We start from the raw sequence: 18,275 nt of genomic DNA on the forward strand, positions 1-18,275 counted from the left end.
GATGTTTTTCTGTAACCATGAGATCTATATTAGCCAGAGCAAGAATTCCCGTCACTGTCCCTAGGGACTAGGAAAAATGAGGGATGCAGAGGTCAGGTCTGGTATTCTCCACACTTTGGGGTGGTATGCAGGTGGCAATCACCTGGTGAATACTTTAGTGGTCCTGGCCAGGAGTTTATTAGAAATACAAATTCTCTGGCCTCTTATTAGACTTACTGGATCAGCAACCTTGAGGATCAGGGCTAGTACTCTGTGCTTTAACAAGCCTTATGATTCTGCCTAGAGAATCATTGTCAGGGATGTTTATTTCACATGAGGAACAGAGCCAGCCTGGGCTACCCTAACTCCTGCCCTCCAGCCCTGACAGCTCAGACTTCTCTGAGCTCACTTTCTATGGGTGTCATTTCTGACTGACAGTTACTTGGAGGACTGGGACAGGAGGAGGGTAAAGCCTGCAGGGACTACCAGTGAACTCCCTTGAATACCACCTCCCCACAGGAGTCCCTGCCCGCTTCCAGACACACCCACACAGAAGAGATCCAAACTCTGACCTCTTCATTGGTCCAAATGATGTGTCAATATGAGCTTCTGGATAAAGGTGGGTTTTGGAAGGCAGGGAGTTCTTGTCTCCAGAAATGACTGCAAAATAATCCCAGCCCTTGGGCTGGGGTTGCAGTTCCGCGGTAGAGCGTTCACCTGGCATGTGCGAGGCCCTGGGTTTGATCCTCAACACCACATAAAAATAAACAAAATAAAGGTATTGCGTACAACTACAAATAAAAAATAAAATATAAAATAATAATAATCCCAGCCCTCAAAGAACTCATGGTCCAGTGAGGACACTGGGCCAGTCGCAGCACAGTTAGGGCAACCTCCTAAGTATTGATATGGCCCAGGCCTCTTCTCTCCATGTGCGCCCTTGTCCTTCCTTGTTCCATCTTTGCACCTATTACTGTTTAGAGTTCCCTCATTTGCTTGTCTGTCTGGCAAACTTCTACTACCATCTGTCATGGACTCAGCTTTTCTAACACTTAACCTCTGGGAACCACCTCCTGCCTCCAGGCATATTGGGAACCTTCCTTTTTTAGGGGGGTGGTACTCAGGGGCACTCAACCACCCAGACCTATTTTGTATTTTATTTAGAGACAGGGTCTCACTGAGTTGCTTAGCACCTCCTTAAATTCCAAGACTGGCTTTGAATTCCTGAGTTGCTGGGATTATAGGCCTGCGCCATCCCACCCAGTTTGGGACCTTCATTTTTTTTAAAGGAGTGCTGGAGATGGAAGGCAGAGCCTTAAGCATGCTAGGCAGGCACTCTACCATTGAGCTATACTTCCAGCTACCTCCCACCCCTTTTTTGAGATGGACATCTATGTTACCCAGTCTGGTCTCAACTCCTGGGCTTATAGCCATCCTCCTGCCTCAGGTTCCAAGTAGTTGCAACAGTAGTGTTGCCAAAAGCTTGGGCCTTGTCCCCAGTGCTGAGGACACAATTTTGAGAAAAAAGGAAAAAGAAGATTTATTGCTTTGCTAGCAAAGGAGAACCACCGGGTATTCCTATCCCACAGGGTGTGATTCTGCCCATCAGCAGGAACAGGGAGCTTTTAAAGAGGTGATTCAAAGGTGTGTTCCACAGTGTTCCATTTGTTCTCTGTTGGAGTTGTAATTCACTTATTAATTTGGGATATAGTCACTTCTGAGATCTTCAGGTACCATTCCCAAAGTCTGGATTACTTCGTTCCTAAAGTGGAAGTGTGCTCAGGGGCAGATAAATCTGCCTAAAATGGGGAAGAAAGGTAACCCTGTTTCCCCTGAGACTAGGGAGCTGGAGAGATTAGGGAGGAGCAGGGGAGAAGAAGAAAAAGAACCTTGTCCATTTTAAGAATAAGTTGCAGTGGCAGAGGAGGAAGGGTTATATTCAAAGCATAAAGCAGACCACTGTTACAGTAGTTCAAGCACAGTAGCCTCACCTGGCTGGTACCTTCTTTTCCTTGGACATGTATACATTTCTATTATAATAGCTGCAAGATCACAACAATGCTTTGAAAACCACCACCCGCTGACTAAGAGTGGTTTGCATTCAGAAAACATGGTCTAGCAATTCAAAGCAATATCAAAAGAACTCAAGATTTTTACTTTCATGTCTTTTTCTTTTTCTTTTCTTTGGGTACTGGGGATTGAACTCAGGGGCGCTTTACCAATGAGCTATATCCCTAGCTCCCCCCCCCTTTTTTTTTTAATTTTGAGACAGGGTCTCATTAATTTTCCAAGGCTGTCCTCAAATTTGCAATCCCTCTGACTTAACCTCCAGAGTCACTGGGATTACAGGTGGGATCACAATGTTGCCCAGCTACTTGCATTTTTTTTTTTTTTGCTGCTTGCATTAAAAAAAAAGTTTTTTTTTAGTTGTTGATTTACCTTTATTTATTTACTTATATGTGGTGCTGAGAATTGAACCCAGTGCCTCACACATGCTAGGCAATCACTCTACCAACTGAACCACAAGCCCAGCCACACTACTTGCATTTTTAAAACAGTACAAAAAGGACAGATATCCATACCACAGCTCTAGTTTTTAAAAATTTCCCTTTTCTTCCCCATCCCATGATCTTCATACCCTGAGCCCCTGTCTTCAGCACAACTCCCCCCAAACTTCCCTGATCCCACCTTCTGAGTATTTCCCTCTTCCTCCTTCCTTTCACTCAGTTTGTGTACTTGTAGAGTGTGTGGGTTGGGAGTGGGGTGACTCTTGATCACAAAATCCCAAAGAAATGCACTGGTAGGGCAGGATTTTTTTGGGTTTTGGTACCAGGGATTTAATCCAGGGGCACTACCACTGAGTCATATCCCCAACCCTATTTCTTTATAATTTTGAGACAGGATCTTGATAAGCTGCTGAGGACCTTGCTAAGTGATCCTTGCCATGATCCTCCTGCCTCAGTCTACCCAATGCCTGGGATAATAAGCATGTGCTACTGTATTCAGCAGGGCAAGATTCTTATTAGATGGTGGTGCTGAGAGGATGAAACCACATATGCCTAATCACTTTGGAGATAGGGAGGGGAAAGCTTTAATCATTTTTTCTGGTTACACTACAATATCAGAGCATGGGCTAATATCGGAGACTGATCAGACTTAAATGCCCCTTACAATGGGCTTGGCACATAGCACAGATTTAATGAGTTCAATGAATGTGGGGACACTGAGAATTGATCAGTTCTGTCTTGGGGATGGCAAAAGGGACATATTTACAGAAATGTTTGTTCTAGGCCTTGAAGCAGGAAGTGTATCTTAGGTAGCAAGAAGTATATTTCTACCCCTGAATGGAGAATTAAGGATGGGAGAATAGAGAAAGGATAGGGAGGTTAAGGGAATTCCACTTGATGACTTTATTTTTTTCTCTATGAAAAACGAGATCTTTTTTTTTTAAATAGAGAGAGAGAGAGAGAGAGAGAGAGAGAGAGAGAGAGAGAGAGAGAGAGAATTTTTTAAAAAATATTTATTTTAGTTTTCGGTGGACACAACATCTTTGTTTGTATGAGGTGCTGAGGATCCAACCGGAGCCACACGCATGCCAGGTGAGCGCGCTACCGCTTGAGCCACATCCCCAGCCTGACGAGATCTTGAGCCAAGTGGGATGGTGGTGCACACCTATAATCCCAGCGGCTCAGAAGTCAGGAGGATAAGAGTTCAAAGCCAGCCTCAGCAATTTAATGAGTTGCTAAACAACTCAGTGGGATCTTGTGTCTAATAGAATACAAAATAGGGCTGGGGATGTGCCCCTGAATTCAATCCCAGTACTCCCCCGTCCCCTCCCCCACTTCTCCCCACCCCCGCCTAAAAAAGGAGATTTTGAGTATGAGATGGGGAAGAGGAAAAGATTTGAAAAACCCATTGTTGGGAAGGGTCTAGGGACAAATAGAGCAATTGCTTGATGGTGGCCTGTGTGTCAATTGAGGGTGGAGGCAAGGACTGGTGGATTTGATGTTTGCAGAACCTCTTGTGATTGGGTTACAAGAGGGATTGTAGAGCCATTGTTAAACGTGGGAAAAATGAGTGGGTGGAGGAAGTGAGGGCTCCCTAGCATTGAAGAACAAATACTGTATGGTAGATGGTGAAGTTCCTGAAGGCAGAAAATCAGGTTATGCATCAAAGAGAGGTATGCTGGAATTTAAGATTTCAGGTGGAATAGTGGTATGACGCTAGGGTTCCACGGCCAAAGGGCCGGGGAAGGTCGTTGAACTAAGGAGGCCAAGTGACTAAGGAGGCCAAGTGACCCTGAAGTTGTGAAAGTCTCCCAGAATCCAGGGCGGCACTGTGAGCCACGTGACAGCGCCCCAGGATTGGCTGGCTGACAGTGAAGCGGAGTTGAGAAGATGGCGACCCACCAAAAACCTCATCAGAATAGGTCTGTACAGAGAGCGGCCTACAGTGTGCAGGCGGGCAAGGGACAAGGGGCATTCCGACTCTTTCTCCTATGTGGGCAGAGTGTGAGCAGTTACGCACTGTGGACTGGGCAGTACTGGATTTCCAGAAGCAGTGTGCAGCCCGGGCGACTAACTTGTTCTGTGACCCCTTTGGGCCTGGTTTCCTAGTGTGAATCCCAGGGAGCGCGGTGGGGCTTGGACGTTTGAGTTCTGGGAAGCAGGAGGACCTGAGGCAGGGAAAATGGCGGAGTGGACAGTGGGTCTCTAAACCGCTGGGCAAGACCCAGCAGGCCCGCTGGAGGCGTCGCGCGTCTCCCTGGCGACTGGACGCGTGGCCCGGAAGTGGGCGGAGCATCTCTGTGACGCCAGGGGCTGGGTCTAAATGGCGAAACCCGAGAGGCTCCGGGGGGGGTTTGAACTGGCCAATGGGCGAGCTGCCGACCGGGTGTCGGAAAAGGAGGCGGAAGCGGGGAGGAGCCGCCGCCGGAGCCGGACTGCTTCTGTCGCGGCGTCTCCATGGCACGTCCCTGGCCACCGACTTCAACGACTTCATAAGGAGGCGTTTCTGGGCGCAGCCGTGTCGCTCCTGGTGAGAGGCCGCCGGCAGGCGGGACCGGGCGCTCCGGGCGTCCCCGCGGCAAGTCGCCCGCTCCCACCCCCGGTGCGGTAGCCCCGGCGGGTCCTGCGGTTCCCCGGCGGGTCGCGCCGGGTCCGGGCCTGTGGCGCGCTCGTCCCTTCTGTCAGAACCCAGCCCCGCCCCGCCCCCCGGCGCGGGGCTTCTCCTCCCGCTAACGGGTGGGCCGGCCGCCTCGCTCCTCTCCCGGCCGTCGGCGGGGCTCTGCCCCTTCCTCTGCTGCCCTCGGGCAGGGCTTCGCCCTTTTCTCTATGGGCAGAAACCGGTTCCCTCCTGCCCACTGGTGGGTGGCCGTCCCTTCTATCCACGTCGGAGGCTTTCCCCTCGCTCTCTTGCCGGTCGGCGGGCATCGGCCGGTCGCCTCATCCTCCCTGCGGGCCTCGGCACAGCAGTTACGAGTGGGCAGCGCAGTCCCCTGACATCGCCTCCGGGCCGCCCAGGGGCCTCGCCCGGCATCCCGCCCGCTGCCTGCACAGCCCGGCGTCTAGCCCTCTCTAACTCGGCTTCTGCTGCGCCTGGGAGCGCAGTCCCCAGCAGTCCGGGTGCCCCCTCGCGGCCGAGCGCCCCTTGCCCCTCAGCCTCCGCGCCTCCCTCCTTCAAATACTATTGGTCCTCCCGGGTATCTGTTCTGCCGGGAACGCCCCTTCTCCTAGGAAACAGTTACTCCGGCCCCGCCCCGAATATCCCTCCAGCTCCCAGCAGGGTTCCCGCCCCTTGGGGGCCCACTTGGGGCCTAGCGGTTCTCACCGGCCCTCCTCGCACGCCAGCCAGCCCTCAGGTTTTCCCCCTGGTAGTCACCCACCCTCCCTCCCGGGTGGGGCCTGCGCGTGGTGATCCTTTCCCTCGCAGCTCCACCCTCCCTTGACCCTACCCGGGGAACTGAGCTCCCCTCACCTGCCTACCGGCTGCCCACCTGGCGCCCTGCAGGTTGCTCAGCCTCTCCTATCTCCTCCCACTTTGGCAGGACAGTTGCTGTGCGACTTGGACAGTAGAGGAGCGCCTCCCAAGTTTTCATCCAACTGCCACCCCCCAAGCTTCCACCCTCCTCCCCTCAGAGAGGACGTTTGATGCTGGGCCCCTGAGATTCTCATTGACAAGCCCCTCTGGGTTTCCCTGAGCAGAGCCTGCTGACCCAATTGCCCACCTTTGCGGCTTTGATGCCTAGCCATGTCTGCCTCATCCTCAGGCGGCTCCCCAAGGTACTGCCAATGTGGGGGGCACCTCTGCCACAGGGCAGGGGAAGGTGGTCAGGGGTCCCCTGGCAGGCTTGCTGGGAGCTTCTTTTTTTCAGCTTCCCTGTTCTGTGTACTAAGAGTCTGTACTAAAACACTTAAAAATAATTTTTAAGGGGAGGAGGAAAGAAATTAACACACAACATCCCATCTCTGCCTCCCCCTCTCCCTTCCCCAAGTGTGGCAGCTTCCTGGTAGCAAACAGGGTCACCCTTGTTGTCTTAGTGGAGTACTAAGCTCTGAGCGTTTTTAAAAGGATGCCTGGTGTAAATAAATATGTTGTTGGAGGAGGATGCATAATTTAGCAAGTTGATGATGAAATACAGGTGGCTTGATGGTCTTTCCCCAAACTATTGGTTTTTAAGAGGACAGAAATGTAATGGGGGAGGGGCTGTCTTCCCAGATTTGGTGTTCCTTGGCTAAATGATTAGCAGGACTCAATAAATAATTTTTTCCATTTTTTAACCCAAGGTGTGATATACAAATACCATAAAATGCATGCTGAAGTGCTTGATTATTTTTCTGTTGCATTATTTCCCCCAATAACTTGTGGGGGATGTCAGGAGACAATAGGATGGATCAAATGATTATTCCAAGACCCCTCTCATCCTGGAATTACATGTACTGGCAGATTTTGGATAGATTAAATTTTTTTTTGTCTTTGCAAATCTGGTGCTGGGCTATATGTATATCAGAAAGTTGAATATCTGAGCCTTAATTTGAGTTTGATTCACAGTGACTTTGTTCCTCAGCTGAAAGTTCTATTTCCTCTCTCTCTTTCTCTCCCTCTCTGTCTCTTTCTCTCTCTTTTTTGGTATCCAGTGGTATCATACCTACTGAGCCACATCCCCTGCCCTTTTTTATATTTTATTTAGAGACAGCCCTGAATTGCTCAGGGCCTTGCTAAGTTGCTGGGGTTGGCTTTGAACTCACAGTCCTTCCCCAGCCTTCCCAGCTGATCTGGCTCTGTTCTCTTTGTTTATTTAGTTTTTTTGTTTTGTTTTGTTTTGTTTTAAATGTGGTGTTGGGGATTGAACCCAGTGCCTCATGCATGCTAGGCAAGCACTCTACCACAACAACCCCAGCCCTGTCTCTGTTCTCTTTATGTTATTCATTCACTGAGTATTTCTCCAGAACTACCTCAGCTCCAGGCACTACCTCAGCTCTAGGCACTACCTCAGCTCCAGGCACTATTCTGGAGATTGTCACACTTGCCCAAAGTAGCACTTTTGCTGCTCTCAGATGCTGCCTACTTTTTGTCACCTAACAGGATGACAGACAGCTAAGCTCCTCAGCAAAAGGTCACAATACATGTGATGCAATGGCAGGTTATAAAAGGTTAGCTATATAAATGCCCTTTGCCCTGTTTCCATCCTACTGCTGGGCGCACCATGCGTGTCTGGTGCTCATTTTCAGGGAGCTGAGGGATTCTAGACTGGCTCTCCTGGCTTTGAACTCATTAGTCATCACATGCAGTGTATAGTCTTCAGAGATCTAAGAAATAAGAAAGACCTAGTTTTCTGCTTATAATCTGGTTTTTATGCCCGGGTGCAGGTTTCCATCGTGTGGAAAGAACGGAGTAACGAGTCTCACGCAGAAAAAGGTCTTGAGAACACCTTGTGGCGCACCAAGTGTAACTGTGACGGTAGGTGACGTGCACATGAGCAGCCCTCTCTGGTCTGTGACCCAGCCAGAAATACTTCTGCATACCTTTCCTAGGAACTCCGAACCCTGCTGGTCTGAATGTTCTGCATAGTGCTGTTGCGCATACCCTGCTGATTTCTTACTATTTTTTTTTTCCTGTAATAGGCTGCCAATTGTGAGGGGGTCGTCTTAACATTGTCCTTCCAGGAAAATTCCAAAATCTTAGGACAGCGATTTGATAAAAGGAAAGGAAAAATAAATGTATAAAAAAAGTTATTTGGTTTATGTATTGCATTGCTGGGGATCGAACCCAGGGCCTTGCATATGTGAGGCAGGTGCTCTGCCACTAAGCTATATCCCCATCACCTAGGAGAAAATTTTAAAAAGATTAAGGGCAGGGGATAGGATCTGGCAGTAGGCACAGGTTTGTAGCTGGGGTTCTTCCCTGCTCATGGTTTCTTTAGAAAACCTTCTCATCCTTGGCATTTCTGCTGGCTTTATATTTTAACAGTCTTTGCCTGCCTGCTGTCCTATTCTGCATCCTAACCATGTTGTGCATTTCCCATGCTAATCTGCATGCACTCTAGAAGGATCCACCTGCTTTCTAGCTGAGCTACACCAAATCCAAGGAGGAGCTTTGCATTCCGGCAGGCTTAGAAGGCAGTTCAGCTCTGGGGACCTAGAGTCTGCATCTGGGCTCTCTTATAGAGCTGGTTGGTCTCACAGACCCCTCTCTTGTGTGAACCTGGGTCTTCCCGGTGGTCTTCAGCTGGGATCTCTTCGGATGCCTGCCGAATGATACTCAGTGCCTTGGTTCCTGCCTGCATGCTAGTAGTTGTTGCTGTCCTGCTCGCTTGGTGGCTAGGCTTTCTCCCCAGAGACTATGAGCTCTGTTTTTATGCCCAGTTTACTCGTCCACAGATCAACCTTTTTTGTGTTGCTCTCCCCCGCCTGCCAGAAGCGAACCATGAAGGACCGCTCTTCAACTCCCCCCTTACACGTTCACGTGGATGAAAACACCCCTGTCCATGTCCACATAAAAAAACTCCCGAAACCTCCAGCGACCAGCACCCAGGTAGGAGCATGCCAGCGGGCGAGGTAACAGCTGTGGATCAGGGTGATACCTCCCGGCCCAGCCTCCTCGTGCGCTTCTGATTCCAGAGGTTGGAAGACACATACTCTATTCCAGAAGTCACTTGCCTGGTTAGAAGGTAGGCGCCTGTTATCTAGCAACAGCAGCAGTAACTTTAGTCAGGAGAGGCGCCCCTGCAGAGTTTGGAGGTGGATGCCACCAGAGTGACACTGTGGCCAGCTGGGCATGGAGTTGACCCTGGGTTTGTACCTTTCAACAGAAATCTCATAAGCGCGGAATGAAAGGGGACACCGTGAATGTGCGGCGGAGTGTCCGGGTGAAAACCAAGGTACCTTGGATGCCCCCTGGAAAATCATCTGCCCGGCATGTGGGATGCAAGTGGGAGGTAGGCTCATTCTTGTTCAGGCTTTTCTTCTCGGACTGGTCAGATTCTAGCAGGCCTCAAAGTCGGTGTGACTCAGGGTTGCCTGTAGCTGCTGGAGACATCCTAATAGGCCCTTGCTAAATCCTGAAAGTATGTGGCTCTTCTCAATTCCTTACAGTACTGCTATGTGGTAGGTTCTGCTGTCGTATGCTAGGAATGAAGAAACTGATGTTAAGAGAGAACTGATTTATTCCAGAGAAAATAACAAAGATTAGGACTCCTTCTAGAGGCTAGAAGGAGAAGCTATGTATATGTTTCCCCCATATATCTCTTACAGCACCTGGAGCAATATATAAAACTATACACACATACACACATACCCCCCCCAGCATATTCCAACACATTGTAATATGGGTATCCCATAGATGCTGCTTTTTCAAAACCACTTTTGAAACAGTTTTCTATGGAATAATTAATTTTCTTTAGTAATAGTGATTAAGGGAACTAGTGTCTTTTTTTTTTTTTTTTTGTCACATCTTAACATGTTTTGCTTGTCTCTTTCACCCCACCCACCTGTCCACCTATCCATCTGTTCATCCTTCCTTCCATCCATCCATCCATCCATCCATTCATCCATCCATTTATCCATTCATCTGCCTACCACCCACTATCTACCATCTATATCGACTGACCCACCAATCAACCAACCCATCCATCCATTTTCTATCCATGTAATGATTCAGCATGTATTTGTTGAGAGTCCAATGAATTGCTGGACAGTTGGGTTACAGCTACAAATGGGGCAGATGTATCTCTTTAATCTTACTTTCTCATCAATTGCAATGAAAAGATTCAATGATAAGACAGGGCTAAGAGCCTTTTGGCCATGTTTTGAACAAAGATCTCATTGGGACAAATAAAGGCCTTAGGACAGCTTTGATGATGCTTAATTTATTTGAAGTTCATTCTTTTTCCTACAGTTTATTACTTTTTTTTGGTACTGAGGATTGAGCTCAATGGTGCTTAGTCACTGAGCTACATCATTAGCCTTTTTATTTTATATTTTGAGACGGGGTCTTTTTTTTTTTTTATTTTTTTAGTATTGGAGATTGAACTCATGGGCAGTCGACCACTGAGTCACATCTCTAGCCCTATTTTGTATTTTATTTAGAGACAGGGTCTCACTGAGTTGCTTAGTGCCTCACCATTGCTGAGGCTGGCTTTGAACTTGTGATCCTTTTGCCTCAGCTTCCTGAGCTGCTGGGATTACATTTGTCCACCACCACACCAGGCTACTTTTTTTTTTTTTTTCCCCAGTACTGGAAATTTAACCCAGGGCCTTGTGTATGCTAGACAAGTGCTCTGCCTCTAAGCTATATCCCCAACTAGTTTGTTACTTTTAAAATGAGAAATCTTTTTTTCATTTTTATTTTTGTTTGTACTGAGGATTGAACCCAGGGACACTTTATCATTGAACCACATCCCCAGCCTTTTATTATACTTTATTTAGAAACAGGGTTTTGCTAAATTGCTTAGGGTCTCACTAAGTTGCTGAGGCTGACTTTGAACTCTGGATCCTCCTGCCTTAGTCTCCCACAACACTGGGATTACAGGCACTGGCCACCACCACACCAGGCTACTTTTTTTTTTTTTTTTAGAGAGAGAGAATTTTAATATTTATTTATTTTTTTAGTTTCTGGCGGACACAACATCTTTGTATGTGGTGCTGAGGATCGAACCCGGGCCGCATACATACTAGGCAAGCGCGCTACCGCTTGAGCCACATCCCCAGCCCCTAGGCTACTTTTAAAAAAATTTTTTTTGGCAGTGCTGGAAATTGAACCCAGGGCCCTGTACATGCTAGGGGAGCACAGTACCTCTGAGTTACATTCCCAGCTAATTTGTTACTTTTACAATTAGAAATGTAAAACAAAAGTTATATTCTTTTTTTTTTTTTTTAATTTTTTAATATTTATTTTTTAGTTCTCGGTGGACACAACATCTTTGTTGGTATGTGGTGCTGAGGCTCGAACCTGGGCCGCACGCATGCCAGGCGAGCGCGCTACCGCTTGAGCCACATCCCCAGCCCCAAAAGTTATATTCTGATGTTCATAGTCATATACATCATAGTTTTGACTCTCTTATTTTACCAGTTTATCCCTAAAAGACAAAAGGAACTGGAGTAGTGTCAGGAATAAATGGAAGTTGTTCTGACCGTATATGAAAGATTGAAATTTGGCGCTGGGATTTAGCTCCATGGTAGAGCTCATACTTAGCATGTGTGAGTCCTGGGTTCAACTCCTAGCACTCCACCACCAGAAAACAAACAGTTGGAATTAAAATGCTCTCTGACTTTTTGTACTATTCATACCTCACTAAAAATCATTGGAACTTAAATTGAAAATAGTATTCATTTTAAAAGAAAAGTAGACAATGTGCTATCATTTTTACTGAATGGAAAAAAGTTTAAAAGATTATAAATATACTGTATCATCAAGCATGTGGGATATCAAGAATCTTTTCAGACATTTTCAATGGGCCTGTGAAACTGATGTGACTGTTCTGCAGATATTTTATGTAGTTGGATACCATCAATCTGTAGTTTCTTTTTTTTTTTTTTAAAGAGAATTTTAATATTTATTTTTTAGTTTTCGGCTGACACAACATCTTTGTTTGTATGTGGTGCTGAGGATCGAACCCGGGCCGCATGCATGCCAGGCGAGCGCGCTACCGCTTGAGCCACATCCCCAGCCCTGTAGTTTCTTATCTAGGATTTTTTCCTTAAAAAGCACAGAAAAGTACTGAGGTCCTTTTTAGAAATTGCTTATGACTTAATAGTTACAGAAAAATGGGAAGCAACCTAAATGTATATTGGGGGTTTTGGTTAAATTATGATATGGGGAAATACCACACAGCCATACAAAGATATTGAGATTGATGTTTGTACATGATAATGAAGCACAGAGATATACAACATGAAGAGTTTGGCCCTATTTGTACAGAAAAAAGGTTGTCTCTGTATGTGTATGTATGAGTTTTATGGACAGCATTTCCAGGAAGATATGCAAGAAAATCAGTAAGCAGTAATTACTTCTGATCCGTGTCAGGCTCTACTATTATACTTTATTTTTGGTGTTGGGGATTGGACCCAGGAGTTTGCTCTGCTGTTTTATTTTTTTGTGGCCTACTTAAATTTATGTACAATAAATATAATATATTTTATAATTAAAAATGCCTTTTTAGGGATCGGGGATGTGGCTCTTTGGAGGGGAGCTTGTCCAGTGTGCTTGAGGGCCTGGGTTCAACTCCAGCACTGAAATAACTAAACAGGTAAATAAATAAATAAATATGCCATTTATTTATTTACTTATCTGATACTGGGGATTGAACCCAGGGATGCTTAACCACTAAGCCACATCCCCAGCCCTTTTTATTTTTATTTTTTATTTTGAGACAAGGTCTCCCTAAGTTGCTTAGGACCTTACTGAGTTGCTGAGCTGGCCTTGAACCTGTGATCCTCGTACCTCAGCCTTTTGAGTTACTGGGATCACAGGCATGTTCTACCATGCCCAGCAAAAATGCCTTTTAAAAAAATGAAAAGACTTGGTAGTTTTAAAAGTATTCATTAAAAAGATGTTGCTGCCTGAGAAAATTGACTTCCTGTTGACATGGTTTGCTAGGAATGATGGCCCCCTCTGGAAAGCTCAATCATGACTCCAGTTCTGTGGCCACAGAATCCTAGAACTTAAGAGTCCAGAAAGGTGACTTGTCCAAGCTCAAACAGTGACTGTCTTTCCTGCTTTCCCTTTTGGATCTGCCCTTTTCCATTCCCCTGTGGCTGCGTGTGTTCCTGGGAAGCCCTTATCTGACCTTTTCCATTATGAACAAAAGGAAAACGATCCCAGGAGGTAGAAGTTTGAGGGTAGAGCTGGAAATGGAGACTAGAATTTTCTCTGTGTGTGTGGGATTCTTGTTTGAATTTCTTTTTCTTTTTTTTTTTTTTGGTGCTAAGGATCCAACCCAGAGGGCTGTCCATGCTTACCACATGCTCCACCACTGATCTCTACCCCCCAGTTATTGTCTTTGGGAGAATGGAGATCTAGGATTTTTCTTTGCCCCATTATTGAATTTGAGGACATAGAAAAATAAACAAACACCTGTAATTCTTCTATTCAGACTGGTTACTGTTATGTAAAAAGTTTTTGTTGAAAACTACAGGGGAGCCTGCACATCCCAAGCATATTGCTTGATGTACCATTCCAAGCCAGATTCACCTGTGCAGCCAGCCCCTGCTTTCTGGAATTTGCCCATTATCTTGTTCCTATCACTGCCTTCCTGTCACCCCAAAAGAAGCAATTGCCCTGGTTCATTTACTATCGTATTTTATCCTATGCATGATTTTGTTGTTGTTTTATAGTGCTTAGGGATTAAACAAGGGTGTCACACATGTTAGGCAAGTGCTCTACAACTGAGCTACATCCCCAGCCCATATTTTTAAATATTTTTAGTTGTAGATGGACACAGTACCTTTATTTTATTTATTTATTTTTATGTGATGCTGGGGATTGAACCCAGTGCTTCACATGTGCTAGGCAAGTGCTCTACCACTGAGCTACACCCCCAGCCCTATTATTATTATTTATATATTTGCTTAGTTGTATATGGACACAATACCTTTTATTTTATTTGTTTTTATTGTTATGTGGTGCCAGGGATTGAACCCAGTGCCTCACACATGCTAGGCAAGTACTCTACCCGTGATCTACAACCCTGGCCCCCTATTATTGGTTTTTAAAATAGAGTTGTAGTTACACTGTCTGAAATTTTCCTGATTTTTTTTTTTTTTTAATATTTTGTGTTAGTTGTAGCTGGACACAATGCCTTTATTTTTTATTTTTATGTGGTGCTGAGGCTCGAACCCAGCGCCCGGCACATGCTAGGCGAGTGCTCTACTGCTGAGCCACAACCCCAGCCCCTTCCTGATCTTTTCTTAGGAATAATCTTTTTTTTTTTTTTTTTTTTTTTGGTACTAGGGAATTGAAACCAGGGGCCCTTTACCATGGAGCTATATGCCTAGCTATTTTATTTTGAGACAGGGTCTCGCTAAGTGCTTAGGGTCTCACAAAGAGGTTGGCCTTGGTCCTCCTGCATCAGCCTCCTGAGTCACTGAGATTACAGGTGTGCGCCACATTATCTGGCTGGTATACTTACTCTTTTTGCTTTTAGAAAGAATTGGATCAGCTAGGTGTGGTGGTGAACATGGTTTTGGAGGCTGAGGCAGGAGGATTGCGAGTTCAAAGCCAGCCTCAGCAACTTAGTGAAACACCCTAAGCAACTCAGCAAGACCCTTTCTCTAAATAAAATTCAAAAGAAGGCTGGGGATGTGAGCAAATCAATGGTTAAGTGCTCCTGGATTCAATCCCCAGTACCAAAAAAATGAAAGAGTGGGATCATACTTCATTCATGATTACACACTGTGTTTTTTTCCTGAGACAATGTCTCACTGTGTTGGCAGGCTGATCTCAACCCTTGGGCTGAAGGTGCTCCTCCTGCCTCAGCCTCTCAGATAGCTAGAACTACAGGCATGTGCCACTGTATCCCATCATTGCATATTATTTTTATTTTATATGAATTTTTTAAAAATATGAAACACTTCTCAAAGTTGTGTGTCATCCTTGCACAGAGGCCATGCTAATCTTCTCTGTATTGTTCAAATTTTATTTTGATGACAAAGCAAGCAACTGCACATTATTATTATTATTATTTAACCTTTCTTTCTTTCTCCCCCCGCCTTTCTTTCTGTGGTGCTGAGGATTGAACCCAATGCCTCACCTGTGCTAAGCAAGCACTCCAGCACTGAGCCCCAGCGCTGAGCCCCAGTGCTGAGCCCCAGCCATGCCCTTTATTTTTAAAGACAGCTTTCCATTGTATGTGCATTTGTACCATTGTGTTTTGAACCAATGTTTTTTTTTCTTATACATATATCTCTATCCTTGCCTTGAATTTAAATATTGACTCATGGTCTTGGTATTCTTTTTTTTTTTTTAAACACTAGGAAAGAAACACCTTTATTTACATGTACATGATAATAGTGATGGGGTTCTCAATATCAAGGGAAAACTTGACAAACTTATAAATTTTATCTAATCTGTGATTATGAAGGTATATTTGCCATATCTTCTCCTAAAGAATAAAGATAATATTTGTAAAAGTTGTTTGAAAACAGTTAAGAAACTCAGTATTTTTTTTTTTTGTTGTTGTTGTTTTGAGAAGGGATGTAGTTATGTTTTCCAGACTGGCCTTTAAAGTCTTAACCTCATACTATCCTCCTGCCTCAGCCTCCTGACTAGCTGGAACTCCAGGCATAATCTCAGTATTCTTTTTTTTTCCCCCTTCAGTATTGGGGATTGAACTTGGCCTCTTGCAATGCTAGGCAAGTACTGTACCTCTGAGTTACATCCCCAGCCTTTTTTAAAAATTTTGATATATATCTGAAAGTCCCACCATCATCGGAGTTTAAAAACTATATGCATATGTTACTTTGATTAAGAACAAATTTAAAATTTCTGAATAATGTGAATATCGCTTTTAACATTTATATAAGATCATATCAAGGATACATGATTAAGGGGCTGGGGATGTGGCTCAAGTGGTAGCGCGCTCGCCTGGCATGCGTGCGGCCCGGGTTCGATCCTCAGCACCACATACAAAGATGTTGTGTCCGCCGAAAACTAAAAAATAAATATTAAAAAATTCTCTCTTTAAAAAAAAAAAAAAAAAGGATACATGACTAAGACCACAAAAAAATTTTTTTTTGATGCAGGGTCTTGCTAAATTGCCCAAGCTGCCATAAGATTTGCAATCCTCCTGCCATAGTCTCCTGAGCAGCCAGGATTACATGCGAGAACCGCTATACCCATTTCAGTCTTGGTATTCTTTTTTTTTGGTGGGGGAAATACTGGGGGTTGAACCCAGGGGTGTTTTACCACTGAGCTACATCCCCAGTCCTGTTTTGTTTTGGTACTGGAGATTGAACTCAGGGACACTCGACCACTAAACCACATCCCCAGCCCCATTTTGTATTTTATTTAGACAGGATCTCACTGAGTTGCTTAGCACCTTTTGCTGAGGCTGGTTTGAATTTGTGAGCCTTCTGCCTTAGCCTCTCGAACCACTGGGCTTTCAGGCATGAGCCACCTTGCCTGGCCTCAGTCCTTTTTATTTATTTATTTATTTATTTTTTAGTTGTAGTTAGACACAATACCTTTATTTTATTTATTTTTATGTGGTGCTGAGGATTGAACCCAGGGCCTTGCACATGCTAGGCAAACGGTCTACCGCTGAGCCACAATCCCAGCCCTTTTATTTTTATTTGAGATAGGGTCTTGGTATGTTGGTGAGGTCTCAGTAAATTGCTGGAGCTGGCCTTGAACTTAAAAGATCCTCTTGTGGGGCTGGGGATGTGGCTCAAGTGGTAGCGCGCTTGCGTAGCATGCGTGCGGCCCGGGTTTGATCCTCAGCACCACATACAAACAAAGATGTTGTGTCTGCCGAAAACTAAAAAATAAATATTAAAAAAAAAAAAAAAGATCCTCTTTCCTCAGCTTCTCTAGTTCCTATGTTTATAGGCATGTGCTACAGGTCCTGGCTCAGTCCTAGTGTTCTCCTTTTTTTTGGTATCAGGGATCGAAACCAGGGGCACTTAACTAACACTGAGCCACATCCACCGCCATTCCTTTTTTATATTTTATTTAGAGACAGGGTCTTGTTGAATTGCTTAGGGCCTAAATAGCTGAGACTGACCTTGAACTCATGATCCTCCTGCCTCAGTCTCCTGAGCCACTGGGATTACAGGTGAGCACCACCATGCCCAGCTCAGTCTTTTTTTTTTTTTTTTTTTTTTTTAAAGAGAGAGAGGGAAAGAGAGAATTTTAATATTTATTTTTTAGTTCTTGGTGGACACAACATCTTTGTTTTGTATGTGGTGCTGAGGATTGAACCCAGGCCGCACACATGCCAGGCGAGCGCGCTACCGCTTGAGCCACATCCCCAGCACCCCTCCTTTTTTTTTTTAATATTTATTTTTTTAGTTGTAGTTGGACAACACAATACCTTTATTTATTTATTTATTTATTTATATGTGGTGCTGAGGATCGAACCCAAGGCCTCGCATGTGGTAGGTGATCACTCTACCACTGATCCACAACCCCAGCCCCCATCAGTCTTAATTTAGTATTGTTAATAACTCCCCAGAAATAGAAGCACAAGGACTGTGGGGATATAGCTCAGTTGGTAGAGTGCTTGCCTTGCATGCACAAGGCCCTAGGTTCAATCCTTGCATGCACAAAGCCCCAGGTTCAATCCCCAGCACCACAAAGAAAAGATAAAAAAGAAATAGAAGCACATGCTCTTTATTAATTATACTCAATAGGAGTACTCATGTCACAATTACATCTTATTGAACTTCTTTTTATTCCTGATGGTCATCATTTCCCCCTGGAGGTTGGCACATTAGGTTTGCCATCTCAGTGTAATTGTATAAATATTGAGAAATGATATAATACATCAGAATAAATTTATAGATTGAGAGAGTAAAATTCAGGGTTAAAAACCCATGAAAAACCTGACCACCAGATTATATTTTTCTTTCCAGAGTCCTAAAAGCAAAGTGTCATACAGCTTTGCATTGGCTTTTCTGAGGTGTACATGTATTTTCTTAAAACACTTTTTATACTGATTTTTTTTTTTTTTTTTCAGTATTGGGTATTGAACCCAGGGCTTCACACAAGCTAGGCAAGTGCTCTACCGCTGAACTACATCCCCAATTCTTTTTTCAATTTTATTTTGTGACAAGATCTTGCTAAATTGCCCAAACTAGCTT

At 45.0% G+C, this 18,275-nt stretch overlaps 1 protein-coding gene and 1 non-coding gene across 11 annotated transcripts in view; one reads left to right on the forward strand and one right to left on the reverse strand.

Annotated features, from left to right (window-relative positions):
* Positions 1-4,261: 4,261 nt before the first annotated feature.
* Positions 4,262-18,275, forward strand: part of Odf2 (outer dense fiber of sperm tails 2) — a 40,052-nt gene continuing 26,038 nt past the window's right edge. For 2 of the 10 annotated variants that reach the window (XM_046451426.1, XM_046451427.1), the window contains exons 1-4: positions 4,838-5,016; positions 7,848-7,938; positions 8,896-9,012; positions 9,290-9,415. In XM_046451426.1, the coding sequence (XP_046307382.1) occupies positions 4,853-5,016; positions 7,848-7,938; positions 8,896-9,012; positions 9,290-9,415 (498 nt within the window). In that variant the 5' untranslated portion in view covers positions 4,838-4,852. The other 8 variants (XM_046451429.2, XM_046451434.2, XM_046451430.2 and 5 more) reach the window with 8 other exon arrangements.
* Positions 15,033-15,135, reverse strand: LOC124097533 (U6 spliceosomal RNA). Its single transcript, XR_006853270.1, has one exon. It is a non-coding gene; the product is annotated as a U6 spliceosomal RNA (small nuclear RNA).

Source organism: Marmota monax, unplaced genomic scaffold (genome assembly GCF_021218885.2).
Source record: "Marmota monax isolate L192 unplaced genomic scaffold, Marmota_monax_Labrador192_F-V1.1 WCK01_AAM20220418_F8-fsc00020, whole genome shotgun sequence".
NCBI lineage: Eukaryota > Metazoa > Chordata > Mammalia > Rodentia > Sciuridae > Marmota > Marmota monax.